The 20,861-nt window shown below is 46.2% G+C and overlaps 1 protein-coding gene across 1 annotated transcript; it reads right to left on the bottom strand.

The window, feature by feature from the left end:
- Positions 1 to 226: 226 nt before the first annotated feature.
- Positions 227 to 13,211, bottom strand: LOC149365704 (uncharacterized). The gene is made up of 5 exons (XM_089569083.1): positions 13,114 to 13,211; positions 10,113 to 10,316; positions 8,664 to 8,859; positions 4,829 to 5,046; positions 227 to 662 (listed from the first exon to the last, which is right to left on the bottom strand). Exons 1-5 carry the CDS (start codon positions 13,209 to 13,211, stop codon positions 227 to 229), a joined length of 1,152 nt encoding a protein of 383 aa, XP_089425209.1.
- Positions 13,212 to 20,861: the final 7,650 nt, after the last annotated feature.

The following is a 20,861-nucleotide window of genomic DNA, read 5'->3' on the forward strand; positions in this document are numbered from 1 at the left end:
GTTGGTGAAAGACATGAGCTTAGTTTTGGAAAGATTAAACGCTTTAACCAACCAATGAACCTGCTTTTAACGATTCCCGGGACGAGTCTAGTTAAGGCGTTGCAATGTGTCGCAGCCACACATGTTGCGGCAACCGATGGCGTTCCCGGATGCGCACGTCAAAAAACATCCCGTTTTTGACAGATTCCACAAACGACGGAATTCCTAGCCCACACACTTTACATGTTTATTGGCCGTACAAGCGGTAAAAAGGCTTCGCATTTCCTGGCCTCATCTTGGTGAGGTCTTCGCCCCTGTCTTTTCTGGCGGCCAGCTCGGCGACACTCAGCACGGGCGTGTTCGGATCGACGAAGTCCGAGGTACCAAAAAGCACCGATCGCGACATCTGCCCCATCGCATTGTCGAGGTCCCTGACGTTTGTTTCGGTGAAGTCTTGGTTTTGCAGAGCGTCATAGAGAGACTCTCCCCGCATGTTGATGTACGGATGGATTGCAAAAGCATCCCGCCAGTTAGGGAACGCATGTGGTTCGAAGACAACACCGAGCATGTCGAGGCCGGACTCCAGGTTGTAGAGCATGCAATTCACCAGATGTTGCCGCTTGAGGACCAGCAGCCTTGTGGGGACTTCGCATGAGTTATAATTCCACCTGGAGTCGTTAAACCTGCAAATAAGATGCACATTTGTCGCGCGGAGCGTACAACACCGGCGTCGTCACAGCGCAGGCAGCGTTCAGCGTTTCGGCCGAGTAATCAGGGGAGACAGAGGCTAGAGCCTGAAATTAACGCCACTGCTCGTTCTACGTAGCCCCGTAGTAGCAGTAAACGCGAACATGTGTCAGGTGAATAAGATTTATTGCTGACCTGGTTTACGGACATCTTTCTGGCGTAACATCCTAACACAAGATGACCACAAGGCAAGTCTTGTCCAGTCCTTCCTCCTTGTGGTCGTCTTGTGTTACCCAAGCTCACTACCTGGAAAATCGTCCGGCGCCTTTTAATTTCTGCTACTCTATTCCATTTGGCAATGCTAGAATAGCAGAAACTCTGCCACTGCCTCGTTTTTGCATCTGTGCACTTTTGCTTTATAAAAGAGGCGGAACTTTTGGCAGACGAGTAAAAATGCGCCAAGAGTGATAGAGCACGTATACAGTGGATAGTAGTTAGCTGCATTAAGTAACTCTGGTAGTCCAATCTTCAGGGGAATCCCCAAATGTGGAGTAAATAAGTAATCAAGAAGTATTTACCCATTAGCATTGGCAAAATCTACAGAAATAAATTAAACAACAACCAGTTCATACAGTTCCACAGTCACACTATTTAAATCTTTGAACATACTCAAGACCAACGATTTGGTTACATTTAATACTGCTTCCTTAATTTACCATTTGCATCATCACACGTTAACTTTATCGACTGCGTTTGTTAGTCCTTCTGTTCGAGCTGAGGAATCGTCCTCATGTCATCACTATCTGTTACCAAAAATAAAAACTGATTATGGTCGTTACACTGAAATTTACAGACATTCTGCAATGGTACCTTCAACAGCAAAAGCCAAAACTACCTTCCATTCCTTCAAGAAACATATAAAGCAGTAGCTCCTTAGCAAGACGTGATAAGTTGCTGTTACTTTGAAACATCTATGAGCTACACATAACATGTATTTCTTGTTCTGTTCTGTTTATAGTAACAATGTCTTTATGAATATCAATTTCACGTCCTCTTCCGTGTTGCCATTGCATATTTTTTAACTCTGCTTGTTCAGGGACCCTTAAACGATTTTGTTGGGTCCCAAAAGTTTTGCATTCTGATTTGTAAACAGTTTCTGTGGCAAATTAACCTTCAAGCCTTCAAAAGCTGTAGAGTTTCCACAGCAGTTTCGTAGCTGAGGAAAGACTCGTTGTGATCCGGGGATAGAACGCGGGGCCATTGCCCATGCGGTGTAGCTGTCTACCAAGTGAGAAAAAGACAGAGTGCTGGCTTAGTCTCCGAACGGGGGAGGATTTATATTCAACTACAAAAGTACTGAGGCACCTGCATAGCTTTTTGTTTTGTTTGGTTTGTTTTATGGCGTTTCACGTCCCAAAACGACTCAGGCTATGAGGGACGACGTAGTGAAGGGCTCCGGAAATTTCGAAAGGGGGGAAGTGCTTTCTATCAAGGCAGCCTTCGCCTGCCGCTGGCTTCCACAGACACACGCTCGTCAGCGAGCGCATTCGTCGATGAAAGGATGACACTCGCCCTCGTCGGCGATTCCACGAAAGCCTGTCTGCAAAGCGCCTCCCCTCCTACTTAGGTGATTATTGCGACCAGTACCAGTAATCGGCAGCAACGCCTTCTTGGTATCGCTAGAGGTTTAATGATTCCTTAAATTATTCATTCTACTATTCAGGTGAGCGAGAAATGAAAAGTATATAAGCAACCAGTCCATATAGCCTTCATACATTACGACAAAATATTTAACTTAGTCGAAGCCACAACAGCCATCCAGGTAGTTGGTATTCAGGGTAATGAAAATGCATATGTAAAACTACGGAAAAATATCTCTAGAATTTGCGCAATGACCGCATCCCTTCAAAGAGAAGTTATATAATACAAATCAGGATATCAGGTAAGGAAACACAATCTCTCCAGTACAATTCAGGGCGTTTTTAAGGGAGGTACTCAGAGAATTCAACAGGAAAGGATTGGAGACAAAATTTAATGAATACATTTCGAGTCTCTGCTTTTCTGAGGACATTGAATTGCTAAGTAGCCCATGTGCCAAATTCCAAACTATGACACAGGATCCAGAATAACAAAGTTAAAAATAGGTAAAAAAATTAAAATGAAGAAATAAAAAGTAATGTCCAACACTTTCGGAAGGAAACAACAGTTTACTGCAGGCAGAGAAGCTGTGCTGCGGTAAGAGATGCATCTATACTTAGGGCAGAAATTGACCGCAGATCAGGCACGCGAGAGCGAAGTAACTACAAGAATAAGAATGGGGTGGATTGCATCTGGCTACAACTCCCAAGAGGGGCATCGCAGTTTATCAATAGCCGTTTAGAGTTTAGGTTCGGCTTATTAGGGTTTAACGTCCCAAAGCGACTCAGGCTATGAGGGATGCCGTAGTGAAGGGCTATAACGAGCATTGAATCAAAGGGAGCAGTTACGCAAAGGCTAATGAAAAGGGTTCAGTTTAAACCGAGAACAGCGCATCGAGCTAATATTGAAAGGGAAAATTGAATGAGACACTTAAGCTCCGCCTTAAGGGTATGACGCGATAGGAAAATGGGTTAAATGCCGCATATGCAGAAAATAATTCTCTGCTCTGTATTCATAGATCCCTGAAAGTCATCTTACCCCTCCTGGCGCAGTGGTGCATCGGTTAAGCGATGCACCGTTGCTCTGCAATGGCAGGCACTCCCAGCAGTGGGCTTTGCGCGATCAAGATTCATATTTCTAAGCAAACAGTTACTATTTAGCTGCCACCTGCCACGGTGGGCACTTTGCTTACTATTCGGTGGGCAAGTTGTAAATATGCCGCAACGTCACGTGACCTAACTGGCCCACCTGTCTCCCAGTTCGTTCTCTGGCAATCATCTGCCATAGTCATGCTCGCGATTTTTCGCTCATCACGCCATCAAATTGTCTAGTGAACGGGCCTTTAAGAGACAGGAACAGAGCAGAATCGGTCCGGGAACAAAAGCGAGTTAATTATAAAGCAGTCCAAGTCAAAAAGCAGAAATGGGCATGTAATTCAAAGCACCGTACATTGTATACTTAATTAAAAACTGTCCTAATCTTATAATTGTCTTTGCTTATGTCTTGATTTTTTTGCCACATCCTCCCATGTCTGATGCGTTGTGTTTATATTCTAGTTTTGTTGACAATGTCATGTTTTTAGGGTCCGTGAACCCCGTCAAGACCAGCTATAGGCTTTTTGTTCACGGTCCTCAGCATCTGTAATGTTAATGTTGGAAAAAAAGTGATGATGATGATGAAAAAAAGAAGGTAAAACAGTCTACTCCAAGAGAAGCAAGCGTGTACTATAAGAGAATATGGCGCAGCACAGGGTAGTTGACCACAAAACGTTAACCCTTGCCGCCAGGAAAGAAGGAAAATTCACGAAGTAAATAGGAGACAGGAGAGCCGTGAGAAAGAAGACAGGAAAGATGGAGATGCGGACAGGAAAAGGCGACTGTCCATTTTCCCCGGTCGGGGCAGGCCGGAGGTGCCGTCTACAGGAAGTTGCCGCTGCACACTACTGCAAAGTGGTATGTTGCCTCCGCCGAGGGGCCTTTAAGGTCCAAACACTCAGCATCGGATCAACCACCGGGACCCCCCTTTTTCCCAGGACATTACTGAGCCATGCACGGCTAAGCGCGGTTGCTCGGGTCCGTGGTGACGCACTCCTGGTCGTCATCCCCCTGAGGGGATGTCCCTGCAGATGTTCACGAACCCGTTGTGTCGCAACTTACCAACATCTGCATGTAGCAGATTCCCCTGCTGGGAAACTGCGCATATGTTATTTGTCAGATTATAGGTTATTTGGCAGACAGCACCATGTGGTACTCGCTTTGATGATGATGACGAGTTTTCATAGCGCAAGGGCATCTGTGGCCAAAGAGCGCCATGGCAGAATGTTGTTTTTTCTAGTCAAGTTGGAGCTAAGAACCTATTTCCCAAGAATTTCATCCTAAAGAAGCCGAGCACCAGGCAGGAGAAACCTTGAACTAATTGAATCACCGGTGGGTGCCCAGCAGCACCGGGGATCGAACCCCCCTCCTCCCGCATGCGAGGCGGCGGATGCTAAAACGACTAGGCCACCGCTGCGAATGGTACTCACTCTCGGTGTGATTCAATGTAGATCCTGAGGAAGCGTGAGTTCTTGTGGAAGAACAAGATATTGTTGGCAATCCAACCGTTAGGAGGGCAGGCTATTGTTGCCTCGTAGCGTAAGAAGCGCCGCAAGGACTTGACCACAAACACGTCCCGGTCCAGGTAGATGCCGCCGTACCGCCTCAAGATCAGTAGCCGGGCGACGTCAGATACGTGGTACGTTTCCTGCGTTATGACAAAACGAAGACATTAAAAAACGGCAGATAATAAAACATCACTTTAAAAAAAATGGCTGAGGCTTAGCTAAGGTTAAGCCTAGTCAGATGCGAAGCATATTGATCGCTAGGCTTGGTAAAGTTCCTCGCTTTGTTCTTCAGTTGTTGTAGAACGTTGTCGCCGAGCCGCATATTGAGCACGCCGCTTAGCCAGACGTTCATCCCGCTCTTCATCGGTCTCTGTGGCACGCTGAAGCTTTCGCTTCTCGTTCAAATCAGCCCTTCTTCTAGGCGGCATCCCAACACCTGGCCGCCTCGTAAATGCCCGGAGAGCGAGGCAAGCTCAGCTTTATACCGCTGCTGTAGCGTCACGTGGTGAGCTGCAGCACCTCTGATGTGGAGCCTCCACCGCCGCGGCCGACGGCGCGAGCCGGCAGCCCATCTCTCCTCTGCTGTGACGTCATGTCGTCACGTGGTGTCACGTGGTCACGCTAAAGGTCAATGGTAGCTCCACCGCCGCGCTCGACGGGCTGTAGCGTAGCTCTAGTAATATGCTTCGCATAAAATGTAGAGTTGCAAATACTGCTCCCCTACCTGGCCCCACTAGCAGCAAGTTCTTGCTGTGTATTATTAAAGGCCCACACTGACAACTTTAAAGAATAAATGTACAATCTTCTTCATGTGTACCACCCTTCTCTGGCCGTTGTTTGTATGTGTGAGCTCAACGATTTCTTAGATTCTGGCACGAAGAAATCTGCTACATATCCGTAATGCGGAATTTTTGTTCACTGTTCGTTTTTTTTTATCGGATGCTTGAAGCCATTAAAGTCAGTGCGAAATTCCAGCGCTGTGTGAGTGAATCGACCGCCTCTCTTCGATGCAGAGTAGCTGTAAGGTAATGCGATCCCGGATAATGCTGTTCCTGGGTGGATATTACTATCAGCGAGAGCGCCCCTTCCAAGCGATGTCATGAAAGTTTAGCACCTGCTTTACTTCCGAGCATGGTTTCATTGTTAAGAGATGTTGTGGAACAGATTTCATACTTTCCGAATCAGTATTTGAAATTATGCAAAATGGCGCAATCTCGAGTTTACCCATTCTGCTGGAAGTGCGCCTCGCGCTCGCGCAACAGCCTTATCCATGGTCTCATTCTAAATTAGTTACATTTTTGCAAAGCTGGTGCCTTGCAGCTGGACAGAGCAGTTCTTTTGGGTATGTTTGATAGATAGCAGCTACTAAAAACCAGGTAAAGTGTGCTTGACACTGGATTTCCTAGCGCAGGGTGTGTTGCTGGGGAAGTTCCACTATGTGTCAGGGTGTCATAGTGGGCAACCTCCACTCTCACACCTCTTTCTGTTTGTTCTTTCACTCCCACCTTCCTACCTCCCCTTTAGGCACGGTTCTAGTGCCCACCGAGATGTCAGACAATTACTGAGCCATTTCCTTACCTCAGAAACCAATTTTCAATTTCCCCGCCCACGCAGGACAGCCCGGCAACGAAGCAGCCCATAGCACCACTCGAGTATACGTAAACCGAGCAGGCCAGGCAGCCGAGCTAGGAAGTGTCCGTCATAGAGTGGTTATATACCATGAAATCTAACTTTAGAACAGGGTCTTCACTACCCCCCACCCCACAAATCGCTATCCAAAGTTGAGCGGGTGACGTAGCGCCAGCTACAGTCCCTCACCTTCCTCCCCTCCTCCCACCTAGCACTCATACGCCCGAGGCTGTTCTCAGCGGAGAGCACTCTATGCAGAACTCCCCGAGCTGGTTGCCGTAATATCTTGCGCATATGCTCTGAGCTACAACCGCCATCTGACAGCTCACTGACATCGAACGATGGGAGGTGGCAGTGTTTACCTCCGACCCGACTGCCAAAAAGCAGCTGAAGGGCTGAGCTTTGGAGGTCGCCGAGCGTCATCGACTTCCGGCCGCCTGACGGGACCAAGAGCCAGCTCATCGTTACGTTGTAAATAAGTCTCAGTCGGTCATTAATGTTTTCACCATCGCCACCAACGCCAACGAATTTATTCAACGCCAGCGGCCTGTTGCTCCAGTGCCGCGTTTCGGCCATGTCACCCGCCAGGAGTCGACTCACCTCACGGTCTTCACCGGAAATGCACCTGCTTTCGCACTAAAATGAACGCAAAAAACTCACGGGCCACTTAAGGTTGCTTACATGCTGTGAAGGCGAAAACATTATTTTTGTCATCGTCATCCTTCGACTTCGACGCAGGTTCAGCACAGATGAAACAAAGGCGCGCCTCCGAGCGGCGATTCCTAGAAGTCCGAATGTTGCACTAAGACACTCGGTTCAAAAACCTGTCGCGAGCTAGCCTCCTACCTAAGAAAAGTATGCTATATGAAACGAGAAATTACCGAAAAAACTTCGGAAATTCTAAAGTGTGCTTGACAAAAGCCTTGTAGTCGACCCACTGCCGCTACCCCGAACCGCTTGGCGCGGAATCACTGGGCCGCTTCGTAGCCATGCGTCTCCCTCAGTCGACTGCAACGAGACGTCTGGCGAAGAAGCGGCGGTGCATCTGCCACCGCCGACGCGCGCGCTCGTTCTACCGCTATTGTATGACGTCATGGTTGCTATGCACAGCTGCGCCCCCCACCGGCGTGCCGGTTGCTAAGGAGGGAGGAGGTTGTGCCGCTGCACGGCGCAGGGGCCACAGTTGGCTCCATTCCAGCGCAAGGATGAACACCGCCAGTATGAGCCATAAAAGACTTTGGCCTTAATATTGTGACACCATCCGTATCGGTGTACCCTGAAGAACTGAACTGACACGGGGGCGGCGTAGCAGCAAGCGTGCTCGGCTGTTGTGGAAAGTACGCCTGCCGCTCTCGGCCATGCTCTCGGCTCAGCAGCCGAGTATTCTAACCTCTAAGCCATTGCCCGGGGTGACTATAAAAAGAGAAGGAGGTATTCTTCATTTCTAGTAGCCTAGAAATTAAGCTTATTACCGTGACAGCAACGCCATCGAAGGACGAAAACCGCCGGTTGTAGCAAAGCATGCATTAGAAGAACCACCAAGTACATCTCGCCCACCAAAGAACACCTCACTACAATGCCACTACAGATGTATGCGTTCTTTCAAAAAAAAAATCCAAAAGCTCACTGCATCGTTTGGATATTGTTTAAGCGCACACTACAAGTAACGCACAGAGGTGAGTTTTCTACATCTCCAGCACAGAAATTCGTAATCGCAGGGCCTACATCAAAGCGGTCGGTTCCACAACAAATTAAGCGACTGTGGTTTAAAACATCGCATAGGAGCATTTGACAGTCTTACTGGAGATATAGTATCACAATGAGGCATAAGGCACTAATAAAAAAAAAACGGCGACAGACCACACAAAACAGAAAGGAAGAAATTAGACAGTTAAAAAATAAAGATGAGGTAGCGATGTATCAAACACGAAAGAAATAATGCTGTGGTCGAACCTACATTACGCGGCGCGTACCTATACCACTTAAGCTTCGCATCAAAGATTAGAATGTCACTCCAAGAAGTAAAATTTTTATCGTTCCATTTCACATAACGGTGGCAGGGGTTCGATATGATTTCTCAGCTTCTTTCAAGAGCTTAGCTGATCGGAGACTGGAATTTGTTACTTACTTTAAGTTCTACTCCAAAGATGTGTGTTGGAAATATATAGGGTTTGAAGGTAAAGTTGATGCCTTCGGTCCAGTTAACGAAGGGCCCTGTGAATCCGCACGGGTCACAGTGCACAATGATGGCGCTAGGCCGGTGGTTCAGGTACATGGAACGGAGGAAGACCACGTCCATGAAAGTCAGCTCGGGCTGTTCGTGCCTGCGTTCAAAACAGACCGAACGCCGTGATTACTGTCTACTTATAGCATAGAATATATGTGGTGTTGAATTTATTTTTCAAAGTAAATATTCTGGGCATGGTCGCAAGGTTGCTCTGTAAATCTTGAAAAACACAAAGCATGGAGGATGCGTAGCTGCTTCGTTGCCCGTTTTGTTAAGTCTTAAAGAAAGGTGGTTGATGTTGTTCAGGTTTCTCGCCTTTTTTTTTTCCTTTTTTCCGTTTCAAGATGTGAAAGCAAAAATAGAAAAAAGAAAGTGCAGAATATTTTTTTCTATACTTTCGGCTTCAGGCTGTGACAATTCCGTCAGTATAGTTCCCACGTTCTACGTTGAAAATCAGAATCGTACGCAACCATGATGGATAAAAGAGAAAACAAAATGCGTTCGCAAGAGCTGTACTGGTCGCGCTATCTATTTCAGCCCGAACCGTTAACCGCGAGAATCATTTTAGCAGGTGCTCTGAGAGAAAACACAGTCAGGAGTTTAAAGCAGCTATTTCTATTCACTGTTCCAAACAGAGGTACTTTGTGAACGAATATCCCCGCAAGCTCAAAGAGGTACGTTGAAAGGCACTTAAGACACTACAGATGGGCGCTATGAAGTTTTAATCTTTTTCAATGGCCCGAACTATTATGCCGCCGTGGATTGTGCAAGGAACCTTACGTGACCGTTTGTTTTCGGAGAAATTAGGGGCAACATCTTTAATTGTTCTAAACAATCACGGCAAACAGCCGGCAGAGTTATGGGTTGGATGTTTCGATGAAGTTAGGTGAGGAATAAATGAAACGGAGATTTCACTGTTGGATTCAGAGCTTAAGTGACCACAAGTTGTACAGAAGAAGCGGCTGAAAATCACGCAAAACGCATACCCACTAATCGAGGAGACCGCGAACGCAGTGGTGCGGCATGACATTTTAGAAAATATCATCCAGGCACACATACTTCGAGTCGCGTCGCACGCTTCGAGGGAGCCCGCTAATAAATCAATGATTTCGGAAAGGTTTCTTATCATGACCGTCAAATATTTACGAAAATCACGCATGACGCATAGGATGCAGCAGAGGCAGATTTAGTAATGTGTTTTCAGACTGGTTGAGCGTATAGTTTTCGCGAGACAATTTTCCAGCTCTTTGATGAAATGAAACCTTTAATACGCCATACATCCTAGACGGCTTCGTAGGATTCCCAGCGAAATGTTTGTTAAAAGAAATTACGCTCAGCGGACGTACTTACCTCACAAGATGAATTACATTTGGAACCACGTCGTAATCGTATGGAATGGCACTATCCGCGTCGTAGAAGCTCTCCGGAAGCTCTCGCTGCTGTGGGGTTGCCATCGAGTGCCTTGACGCTCCTGATAGGCCGTAAAGCGTCTTTAGGATCAGGCTAGTGAGGTCGGGAATTAATGCACCGACGAACATTCCTATAAAGAGCAACCTGTGCGAAGAAAACAGGATCCCAACAGAGAGCGCAGTGTCAGAACAAAAAACATTGTTATAAACTCTGGCCGCGTTTCCAGAACTCAAACAATGGCAGGAGCCTGTGGAAGGTTGCAGGTCAGCCGGATGATCATGGCCTTCCATTTCATACTTTTAAGCACCACGAACGGTTGGGAAAGTAATGTGTAAACAGAGAGAAGGATGATTGCGAGCGCTGATATTATAATTGACAAACTGTACGAGCTTCATATGCGAAACGTTGTTTGTCATTTCACTTGATACAAAAAGAAGTTGACAAAACAAGGTAAAAAATTTCGCATAGCAGGATGCAAAATATGAAAATCAAACGAAGAAAAAAAAACGTACTACTACTATCGGAGCCACCGCGATTGGAAGGGCTGTAAATAGGAGTAGTTATTTTAAGAAAAAGGTAAATATTGAATAAATATTTTCTCGCTACGCTGGCTTCACAATGACAGCAAACTAAGGAATGAAAGAACTTGTTGCGTTGTCATGTTCTTTCCAGCTAGTTTTCGCGTCCGCTGCGAGAGTCACGCGTGTAGACGACCGCCTTTAAAAGCCATGCTTAAAGCCTCAGGTCTATTTCTACATCCTTAGCAGTGTAATCCTCGTGTCGCGATAAAATTGGAAGGGACACTTAAGCTCTGCCTTAAGGGTATGACGGGATAGCGGAATAAGTTAATTCCCATATATCCAGAAGGTCACTCTCTAGTTCCCATTCATAGATCACTGGGAGTCCTCAAATCTGTCGTGACGCGGTAGTGCGGCGGTTAAGCGATGCGCCACTGCCCTGAGATGCCGGGTGCTTCCAGCGGTTCGCACTTTGAGCCCAGGTTGCTCTTCGCGAGCGACCAATCCCTCGTTTAACTGCCACCTGCCAAGGTGGGCACTTTGCTCACTATCCGGTGCGCAGGTTTATGATGACGCCGTAAAGTCATATAAAGTCATGTGACCTAGCTGCCCCCTTGCCTCCAAGGTTGCTCTCTGGGCACCACCTGCTAAAGTCATGCTCGTGGTTTTTCGCTGACAATTAATGCCGACGCCGACACCGGATATTCTGCCCCGTCTACCGGTTAGGCGATGCGCCACTGCCCTGAAATGAAAGGTGCTCCCATGACATGTGCCGCAGCCCCCGAGCGATGCCAACGACACCGGAGAAAGGCGAGACGAGCGCGTCTTGCTTTAGACTACTGCGGGTAGCTGGTTTTTGTTTCCTTGTCACATCTCGCTTCTTGCCTACTTTCCTCACACGTCGCACTTCTGCCTCCACGCCATAACAGACACTTCGCAGGGAGCGTATACAACTTCCTCAGAGAAATCGCATTGCAAGGTTCAACGTAAAATTGCCGGTTAGGAGGCCACGAGTTCAGGTGCGCAGGAAGGAAGCAGTGCTTGACCCGTATATTTTTTACGCTAACTCAGCCTGAAACGGGCCCATCACCCACAGAGGCCGTCACTGCCATTTGAGCAGGTTGTTCACAGCTTCGACAACGCCAGCAATCGGCCTCTTGGAATAGTAGCGCCAGAAGCTTTTGCTTTAAGAAACTATTTTAAAAGTGCACTCTGTAAATAAGTTGTCTGTAAACGCCATCAGTTCTTTCTTCCGCAAGACCGGTTTTGTCTGCTGCAAGATATCTGTCCCTGACGGATGCACCACGGGTGCAATACCTGTCTAACAATCTTTCACGCCAGCCTCCAGCCAGCGTGAGGAAGAACCTGCGAGAAACCGTGCAATCACATAAAATTGCTAACCTAAAGATTCTAAAGCAAGCCAAGAGGACGAAAAAATTCTACCTGTTCACATCGCCGAGAACGTGTCAGGTATGTGTTGTGTCTCCCTCGTCCCAACGTTCACGCTGGCCCTTTCACATGGAATCGCACAAACTTGCCCGGAAGAATGCCATTTTAATGTAAAGTAAGTTTTTGATGGGAATATTTTCTATCTTCGGTCGCTGGCGAAACTGGGGATGCTTCACGGTACTATTCAATAGTGAGGTAGCCTTTCTCGATAAGACGATCCAAGTTCAGGCCTTGGAGTGTTACTGATTGCCACATGTTGTATCCTTGCGCTGCGCATACTCAAAGTGCATTCTTTACTTTTTTCCTTTAAGTACGTGCTGTGTATTTTAAATAAAATCGTTTGTAAGGTTGAGATCGGCCCGTACCGTGCTTTGTGTGTGTTTTTCGAGCAACTACCATGTCTGAAGTTTTGAACCAACTAGCCCGACAACACGTTCTACCTTCACTTCCGAGTGTCGCCTCGTTGCCGTCCATGGGTTCAAGGAGGGCACGGAAGCTCGTGGAGACAGCGCGAAGTAACTTTACCAGGCTGCGATTAGAGATACCGCGACTTTCTGCTCTGGCTGGCCTTTCAACGCCGCTTCACTATATGTTACTAAGGAATCATACAGTTAAGCGTGTAGTGGCCACAGGAATCAGCAGCATCTCTCAGAGCCTGTCACACACGGATAACAGTACGGCCAGACGTTGCTCGCGTTTGCTCAGCGCGATATCATAACTGCGTTGCAAATGCAACTGAAAAATTTTAAGGCGGACGGCCCAGTTTTCTGTCCTGTGATGATCACAAGGCGCTGAAGGAGCAACGCTGAAGCCGCGCTGAGCAACAGCAACATCCTTGTCGCCCTTAAAAATATTCGGCCAATATAGCATTAACGAATGGTTGCGCTGGTCCCGAGCACAAGCCAGTTGCATTCCGCCTAACTAGTGGCGCGGAACGCCGAGCACATGGTAGACAGTCAGAGGTCGTCACGTACCATAATCTTGGCGCTCTCAAAATGAACACACCGACATACGACTTGGCAGAGGCCGCCGGAGGCTGGGACTTGTGCGCCGCCCCGATCTCCAGCTGCATGGCTTGCATTCTTCTTCTTCTTCTTCTTCACCATATGAAAATGGCACATACCCACGCGGGGGGATTGGCCAAGGTACGGTGGTGAATGCCAAGGAGGTATGAATGCGGGAAAAAAACTAAGTAAAATAGTAGAATGTTTGAAACCAGAAAATATGTATGAATTGTTAGAAATGTTAATAATAAACAAATTAGATACATCAGGAAACAAAATAAAATACGCTTTTGGACATTCAGTGGAATTTTATATGGATTTAACAGGGTAAGCGCCCAGTTGCAATGATGTAATCATGAAGGTAGCCGCAAATAGTGCTTAATGAGAATCCCGTGGCGCTCGCACCAAACGAGAGCAGAACTGGTAAAGACAAAGGGAGTCCTAACCTCGAAAGAGGGTCTTCCAAATACTGTTTTCTCTGAAATGCGAACCGCCGGCAAGAGAGGAGATAATGGTCAATTGTTTCAACTTCTCCGCATGTGTTACAAAGGTTACTCGTAGCGAACCCGCATCTGCATAAGTACAAGTTGAGGTGGGGGATTCTGCATCGCAGTAGCGTCATGGACACCTCACACCGCCTTGGTTGGTTGGTTGGCCTCAAGTAGAATGGCACATACCCACTACGGGGAAGTGGCCAAGACACAGGCGGTGAACTGTTGGAATGATTAGGAGCTTCAGAGGAAAAGGAGAATTAATAGGGTATAGGCTGACAGATTGGACGACGCAACGAAAGGGGTCCTGTTAGCTGGGCGATCGAAGATGGGACGACGGCTTTATGTGCAAATTTGAATGCATCATATGGAATGGTTCAATTTTGTATTGACTGAAAGAGAGACAGAAAAAAAATGAAATAAAATAAAATAAAAATATAATAATAATAATAATAAATGAACTGTTTGATAATCAGAAAAATGAAAACAAATAGAAAAATAAATAAATAAAATTTACATTAGCATGGGAGTCGCTGTGTTTCTAGAAGAAATTTTTGAACTGCACAGCGCGCACTCCTGTTGCTTCGTCCAAGTGAAGTAGCGCCAAAGGAAAGAACAACCTCAATGGTCACAGGCAGACCCAGCTGGTGAAACGGAATTTCTAATAGGAGCCTCCTCAAAGAAGAGAATCGGCGGCAGAACAGCAGGTAGTGATCCACTGTCTCAGGCTCGGCACAAAATGGGCACAGTGGAGAAACCGCCACACCAGATCTGTGAAGGTATAAATTTAGCAGAGGAACTCGGCATCGCAAACGCGTGAAAGAGACCTCCAGTCTGCGCGAACTCCAGTCTTTGCTGCTCCAAGGGTGCAGAAGGTGCTTATATTCGGGAGATGAAGTAAGCGCCGAGGCTGAAAATTCCTGAAATATTGTGTAACTGCGAAACCTCACCGCAGCTGTATATGCGCATGTTGGCAGGACAGCAATTATTGGGCCACAGAGAGAGGCCCTTGCTAATGAATCAGCAACCTCATTTAACTGAATGCCCACATGACCCGGTACCCAAAGCAACCTCACCGAATTTAGATGGAGCGGGATCAGCGCTGCTTAAAGAGGCGTAATGCCCGAGACTCAGAGGGTGATGATAATGAAAAGCAAATAGATAGAGAGTCCGTCATGTCTTACATGATCGAACATTAGAACGACAACGACGTCTTCGTTTTCTTCTCACAGGCTGCGCTTGCAAGAGTTGTTTTTGTTTTCAAATAACTTAATCACACACGTCCTGTCTGTGGGATCGGCCAATAATTGAGTGGCATGAAAAGCTAGCGCTTCGGGGGAAAAAAAATTACAACAAATGGGCGGCTGTTTAGCGTTGCTAAGCACGAAATAATCAGCGAAATGTTTGGTTTATTGGGTTTATTGGGGTTTAACGTCCCGAAGCAACTAAGGCTGTGAGGGACGCCGTAGTGAAGGTCTCCGGAAATTTCGACCACCTGGGTCTCTTTAACGTGCACTGACATCGCACAGCACACGGGCCTCTGGAATATCGCCTTCATCGAAATTCAGCCGCCGCGGCCGGGATCGAACCCGAGTCTTTCGGGTCAGCAGCCGAGCGCCGTAACCACTGAGCCACCACGGCGGGGTTATCTGCGAAATGTGGAGCGAGAGGCACTCCGTTTAGTGCATCGGGCTTCCCAGATTTGTAGCTAACAACCTGATTTATCTTGAAGCCCGAATTCTACCTTTATTATCTAGATTTAAATTTCTCAATGTGCAGGCGTACAGTCTTTGTCAAAAGTAACCAGGCTCCATGGTTTGCTTCTCATTCGTATAACAGAGCCTTCACGGCTTTCCTAAAGATCAAAAAGTTCTTTGAAGGTGAGAACAGGGGTTCTTCTTACCGTACCAGAGATTTAGACCTTGAGGGCTGGCATAATTGCTTTAATATACGACTGAGAAGAAAAACATGCAGCCTGGTTACTTTTGACAAAAACTGTACCTCAGGATATATGAACCAAGTTACCACGACTCCTTGTCCGTTTTTTGTTGCCAGTCGACCTCCTTCTTTGGACCCCACTGTCCTAGATTTCATACAGTACACGTACAAAACTTACTTGATCCTTTAAATGTACTCCTGTGTAATATCCTTTCCAAAAAAAAAACAGTGGGTCTTCCATGAAAATTGTCTATGATGAAATTTTTCCTAAAAATGCCAAGCATTCACCACCCCGTATTTTAAATGGATTATTAGACAATTTACAAAGCCTACCTACTAGCATAACGATTGCTACTCACACCTCCCAATGAAATGAAAAGGCAGGGGTGGGAATATATTACCCGCTTCAAGATTGGTCTTTTTCTGTGCGCCTTCCGGATTTCACCCTCATTTTCCAAGCGGAGTTTCACGCAGTTTCTGGCAAACTAGACCCATCTTTCTCTGCAGTGGCTGTCATTACAAACTCTTTTTCTTTGTGCTCGTCCCTTGCTTCGGCTAAGGATTCTTTAATCCTAAACACCTTCATATCATTACCCCCTGCACATTTGAGCCTCGTAGATATGATATGGGTACCAGGTCATTGAAGTGGGACAGTAAGTGAAGTTGTTGACAGCCTGGCAAAGGCGTCCCTCAATCGCACTTGGCTACCTGTCCTCCCGGCTTCAGCGTATATCACAGCAGCGAGGTTTGGGAGAAGTATTGTGCAAAGCTTGACACCTGGATCTATTTTAAGATCTGATGATTTCTGGCATCTCAGGTATTCGTAGAGCAGGAAATAATCAATTCACGGCATCTTGAGGTCTATCTGCGCTGCCGGTTCCAAGTCTTAAGTTTTTATTTTCGCAGGTCTCGTTTGGCGCTTTCTCCCGTCTGCGCATTCGGTGGTGAACAAGAATGCTTGTCACGGCCTCCTGAAGTAAACTCACAGAAACGATCGGTTTCTGTGATAGCCCTTAGCGAGAAAGAGGATGTGCTAAAAATGCATTTCAAACGTATTGTATTAATTTCATATTTATTTCGCATTTTTTTGTCCCTAGGCTTAAACTGCAATACGAATGCTTTCTAAGTATACTAGGAATAATATTTTAAACGTTCTTAAAAATACGTGAAAAGTACATTTTTGCCCGCTTAGTATATTTATAATGCATTAAAAATATAATAAAAATATACATTGGAAATATACTAAAAATATACATTTAATACATTAAAAATGTGTTTACTCGGGCTTAAAAAAAGTCTACTGGGCGGCTCCATGGAATGACACGGGTTAATTCAACTCGAGAACAAATTGTACACGGGTATTTACCATTAATCCACAGGAGTCTGATATTATAAGGTCACGTGATTGAATGGGAACGGCAGATACCTACACACAGCATACCAAGACAACAGAGACACAGCAAACAACAAATCCTACGACAAGCGCTATGCTTGGCTTGCGGTATATATACACAGCGAAAGCGACGCACTATTTTGCACGGTGAGGCCTTTTTTTGCACAAATACTGTGGGCTGCCAAATTATCGCACAAGTACCCTACTGGTCGCGTTCGAATCGGGGGTTAATTGAGAACTGAATTGCTAGTTAAAACTTGCGTCAGGCCCAGGTCAGGAGTCGAACTCTCAACCAACAGATACATGGGCGTGTAAGGGAGCCGGTCTGCCCTGGCAGACGGTGTCCTTTCCGCTGGCTTATTCGGACCCAGAAGTACCCAAGGCGCTTTTGCTGGTATAATGCTATCACGTTCTCACACGGAAATGTTCGAATGACATTGAGTGGAATGACATTCGAGAATAGGTAGGAATGACAGTCGGACTCGACGGACTGCCGCGGGGCTGCACGATACTTTCGAAACGCATTCGAAAGCCTCAGCTCGTTTTCAGTGTACAGCGACGACGACGACGGCGGTCACACTCGTCCGACAACGACAGTATATATCACGCTTAACAACAGCATGTAATTATAGTGAAATATCTAGTTTACTATAATATGATTCTAGAGGGACACGTTTTTCAGGCCAACGACACCGATGAATCCGGTCGGCGGACGGTCAGCCTTGTCGGCGGCTGAGCGAGAGCACGGTGATGAGGCGGCGGTGTGTATATGCTCGCGCTTCTAAATGAGCGAAACGAACGGCTATATTTCACGTGTGCACACCTGAACACTCACCAGCGATAAGCGCTTGCCAAATCATTTTCAATCGACGACGGCTCTATTCCCTTCCGCGACGGCTAGGCCCAGCGAGTTCGCAGGGTTGGATCTGTGATTTCGGCGGTTGTGAAGAGCGAATCACAAGCTTTAGGGTATGCAAATGGTCAGCAGGTGTAGTTTTGGCAACTGTGACCTGAAATCAACTATTGCTTACATCGCAGGGCACGCGTACGATGAACGGGAATCGCCGGTGTGACCCAGACTGCCGAGCCGTGCTTTACGGCCAGCAGCATTCGTCGCCGTCGCTAGCTTGTGGATATCAAGTTAGGCCGTTTCAGTTAAAGCGAACAGCCGCCAGACATACTTCTGGATAAAGTAGTTTAAAAAAAAGTTCTGGTCACGTCGGAGAAAGCCGGGACAAGAAGCGAGAAGCGCCAGTCCTGCGCGATGCCAACAACCCGGCTTTCTCAGGCGTGCGATCGCATCATCGCTTCCCACACATTGTCGCACTGCGTAAACAAGCACGAGTACAGCCAGTAAAAAAGAAAACAGGTTGTTTAATAGAACGCAAGCGCGGATTGCGTTTTATGTTATGTAAACAAGCGATGTAAACAACAGTATGTGTGCAGTCGTCCTCATCGGCGCACTCCCGGGGAAATTTCATGCTGACGCGGTTAATATTCATTGGTGTAATATTATCTTCAAGCACTCCCTTAGACAGAACACGTGTAGCATCGTTAGATGACATTCGGCTGGAAGGCATTCGAAGCGCCCGTGTAGCAGGGGTATAAGTGGTGTTCACCTTCCTGCTAGAAGTTACCATAAACGAAAGGATGACAAGAATGGGAAAGTTTTCACTCTTCGCTGAAACGTCATTTCGAGCCCTAGATTATTTAATGCAAATATGTTTACGCGGACAACCCATTTGTTAGAATTTAAATATACTTCAGACGGATTAATTGCGTATTTACGAAAGTACACTTTAAATAGATGGCCAGCACCAAAATGCGATGTCCCGAAACTCGATTTTGAGCATTAGATTGTTCAACGACAGCTTGTAGTGCGCTGCAAACATGCTAATGCGGACTGCTAATTTGCTAGAATTTCAGTGTTCTTTGGACGAATTAATTGCGTATTTACGGAAGTGCACTTCAAATACATTGACGACACGCAAATGCCATTTCCCGAAACGCGATTTCGAGCACTCGACTGTTCAACGGCAGCTAGAAGTGTGCAAAGACGTCTAAAAGGACTGCCCGTTTGTTAGAATTGAAGTATATTTCGGATGAATTAATTTCATATTTACGAAAGTGCACTTTTAATACATTGACAAGATGCTAAAACTGCATACATATACGTTTACAAGGGCTGCCCGTTTTCTAGAATTGAAGTATACTTTCGATGAATTAATTTCATATTTCTGAAAATACACTTTTAATACACTGACAAGATGCTAAAACTGCATACATATTTTTTCACGTATTTGAAAAGTGCTCGAAGTATGCTTTAAGCGAGGTATTTTTGGCACATTTTAAAAATATATTTCGAATACCAAGCATGAAATTTCAGAAACGTATTTCCGACATATTTTTAGTGCATTCATGAATACAAAATATGTTTAAAATACATTTTAAATAGTCCACCGTATATTCCAAACGTATTAGTTTTTGCTAAGGGTAGGGACTAGTGCCAGAGGCAATTGGTTTCACTCACGACAAGTTCTTGGTAAGCATGAATGAAAAATTGTAGGATGGTTAAGATTCGCGGTGGCTAAGCGGTTAGGGCGCTCGGCTACTGAGCCGGAGTTTCCAGGTTCGAACCCGGGCGCGGCGGCCGTGTTTTGATGGAGGTGAAAGGCAGAGGCGCCCATGTGCCGTGTGATGTCAATGCACGTTAACGATTCCCGGGTGGTCGAAATTGTTGTTGTTGTTAACCTCGTGCAATGGCTCATGCCCACACAGGAGGATCGGCTGAGAATTTTTCTGCACAGAGAGTTTTCCAGATAAATTTTTCCATGGCCAAAAAAATAAATGATTGCTGGGGAAGAGAGGAGTAAACAGAAAGCAAAAACACCGAAATAAAACGGGAAAGGCACAACGCAAGCAGGAGACGGACACTGCGATTTGTAGCAGAGGGAGTAAGAAAATAATAATATTAGTAGGAAAATAAAAAAGATAATAATAATAATTAAAAATTTGTTAGAAAGGTAACTGATTCCATTCGAGTAAATGAAGGGCGGTAAAAATAAGACCTGTGGCTGTATCCAAGTATAGTGGCGCCAAACGACAACATGATCGGGCTGAACAAACTCGCGCCATGCTGTTGGAATGGCTTGTCTAAAAACCATCGTCTCGTCATAGAGAAGCGGATAAAACAACTACAAACATTCTGGTTCACCACTGAATGCGCAGACGGGAGAAAGCGCCAAACCAGACCTGTGAAAATAAAAATTTAAGAGCGGGATCCGGCAGCGCAGCCTAGTTATAGAGACCTCAAGCTGCAATGAATTGCTTGATTTCCTGCTCCACGAATACCTGAGGTGCAGGAAATCAACAGATCTTAAAATATATCCAGGTGTCATGCATAACAAAATACTTCTCCGACACCTCGCTGCTGTGATGTATGCTGTAGCCGTCAGGATTGGTAGTACAGGGCCATTGAGGGACGCCTTTGCCAGGCTATCAGCAACTTCACTGACTGTCACACTGCTATGACCTGGTACCCATATGATATCTACGAGGCTCAACTGTGGAGGGTGTAATGATAGGAAGGTGTTCAAGATTGAAGAATCCGTAGCCGAAGCAAGGGACGAGCACAAAGAAAAAGAGTCTGTAAGGACAAATAATGACAACCACTGCAGAGAAAAATGGGTCTAGTTTGCAAAGAGCAAGCACCACTGCCAGAAACTCCGTTTGGAAAATGGGGGTGAAATCCGGAAGGCGCACAGAAAAAGACCAATCTTGAAGCGGGCAATATATTCCCACTCCCGCCTTTTCATCACATTGGGAGGCGTGAGTAGCAATCGTTATGCTAGTAGGTAGGCTCTGTAAATGGTCTTCTAATAATCCACTTAAAATGC

Source organism: Amblyomma mixtum, chromosome 1 (assembly GCF_055824585.1).
Source record: "Amblyomma mixtum isolate Tamu chromosome 1, ASM5582458v1, whole genome shotgun sequence".
In the NCBI taxonomy this organism is placed as follows: domain Eukaryota; kingdom Metazoa; phylum Arthropoda; class Arachnida; order Ixodida; family Ixodidae; genus Amblyomma; species Amblyomma mixtum.

What these genes read in the sequence shown, in the direction of transcription:
- LOC149365704 (XM_089569083.1), bottom strand. Translation starts at nt 13,211, where the DNA reads ATGCAGCTGGAGATCGGGGCGGCGCACAAGTCCCAGCCTCCGGCGGCC. An exon ending in TTGAGAGCGCCAAGATTATG is followed by an intron (nt 10,317 to 13,113) that starts GTACGTGACGAC and finishes TTCTTCGCACAG; the next exon opens with GTTGCTCTTTATAGGAATGT. An exon ending in TCTTTGGAGTAGAACTTAAA is followed by an intron (nt 5,047 to 8,663) that starts GTAAGTAACAAA and finishes GTCATAACGCAG; the next exon opens with GAAACGTACCACGTATCTGA.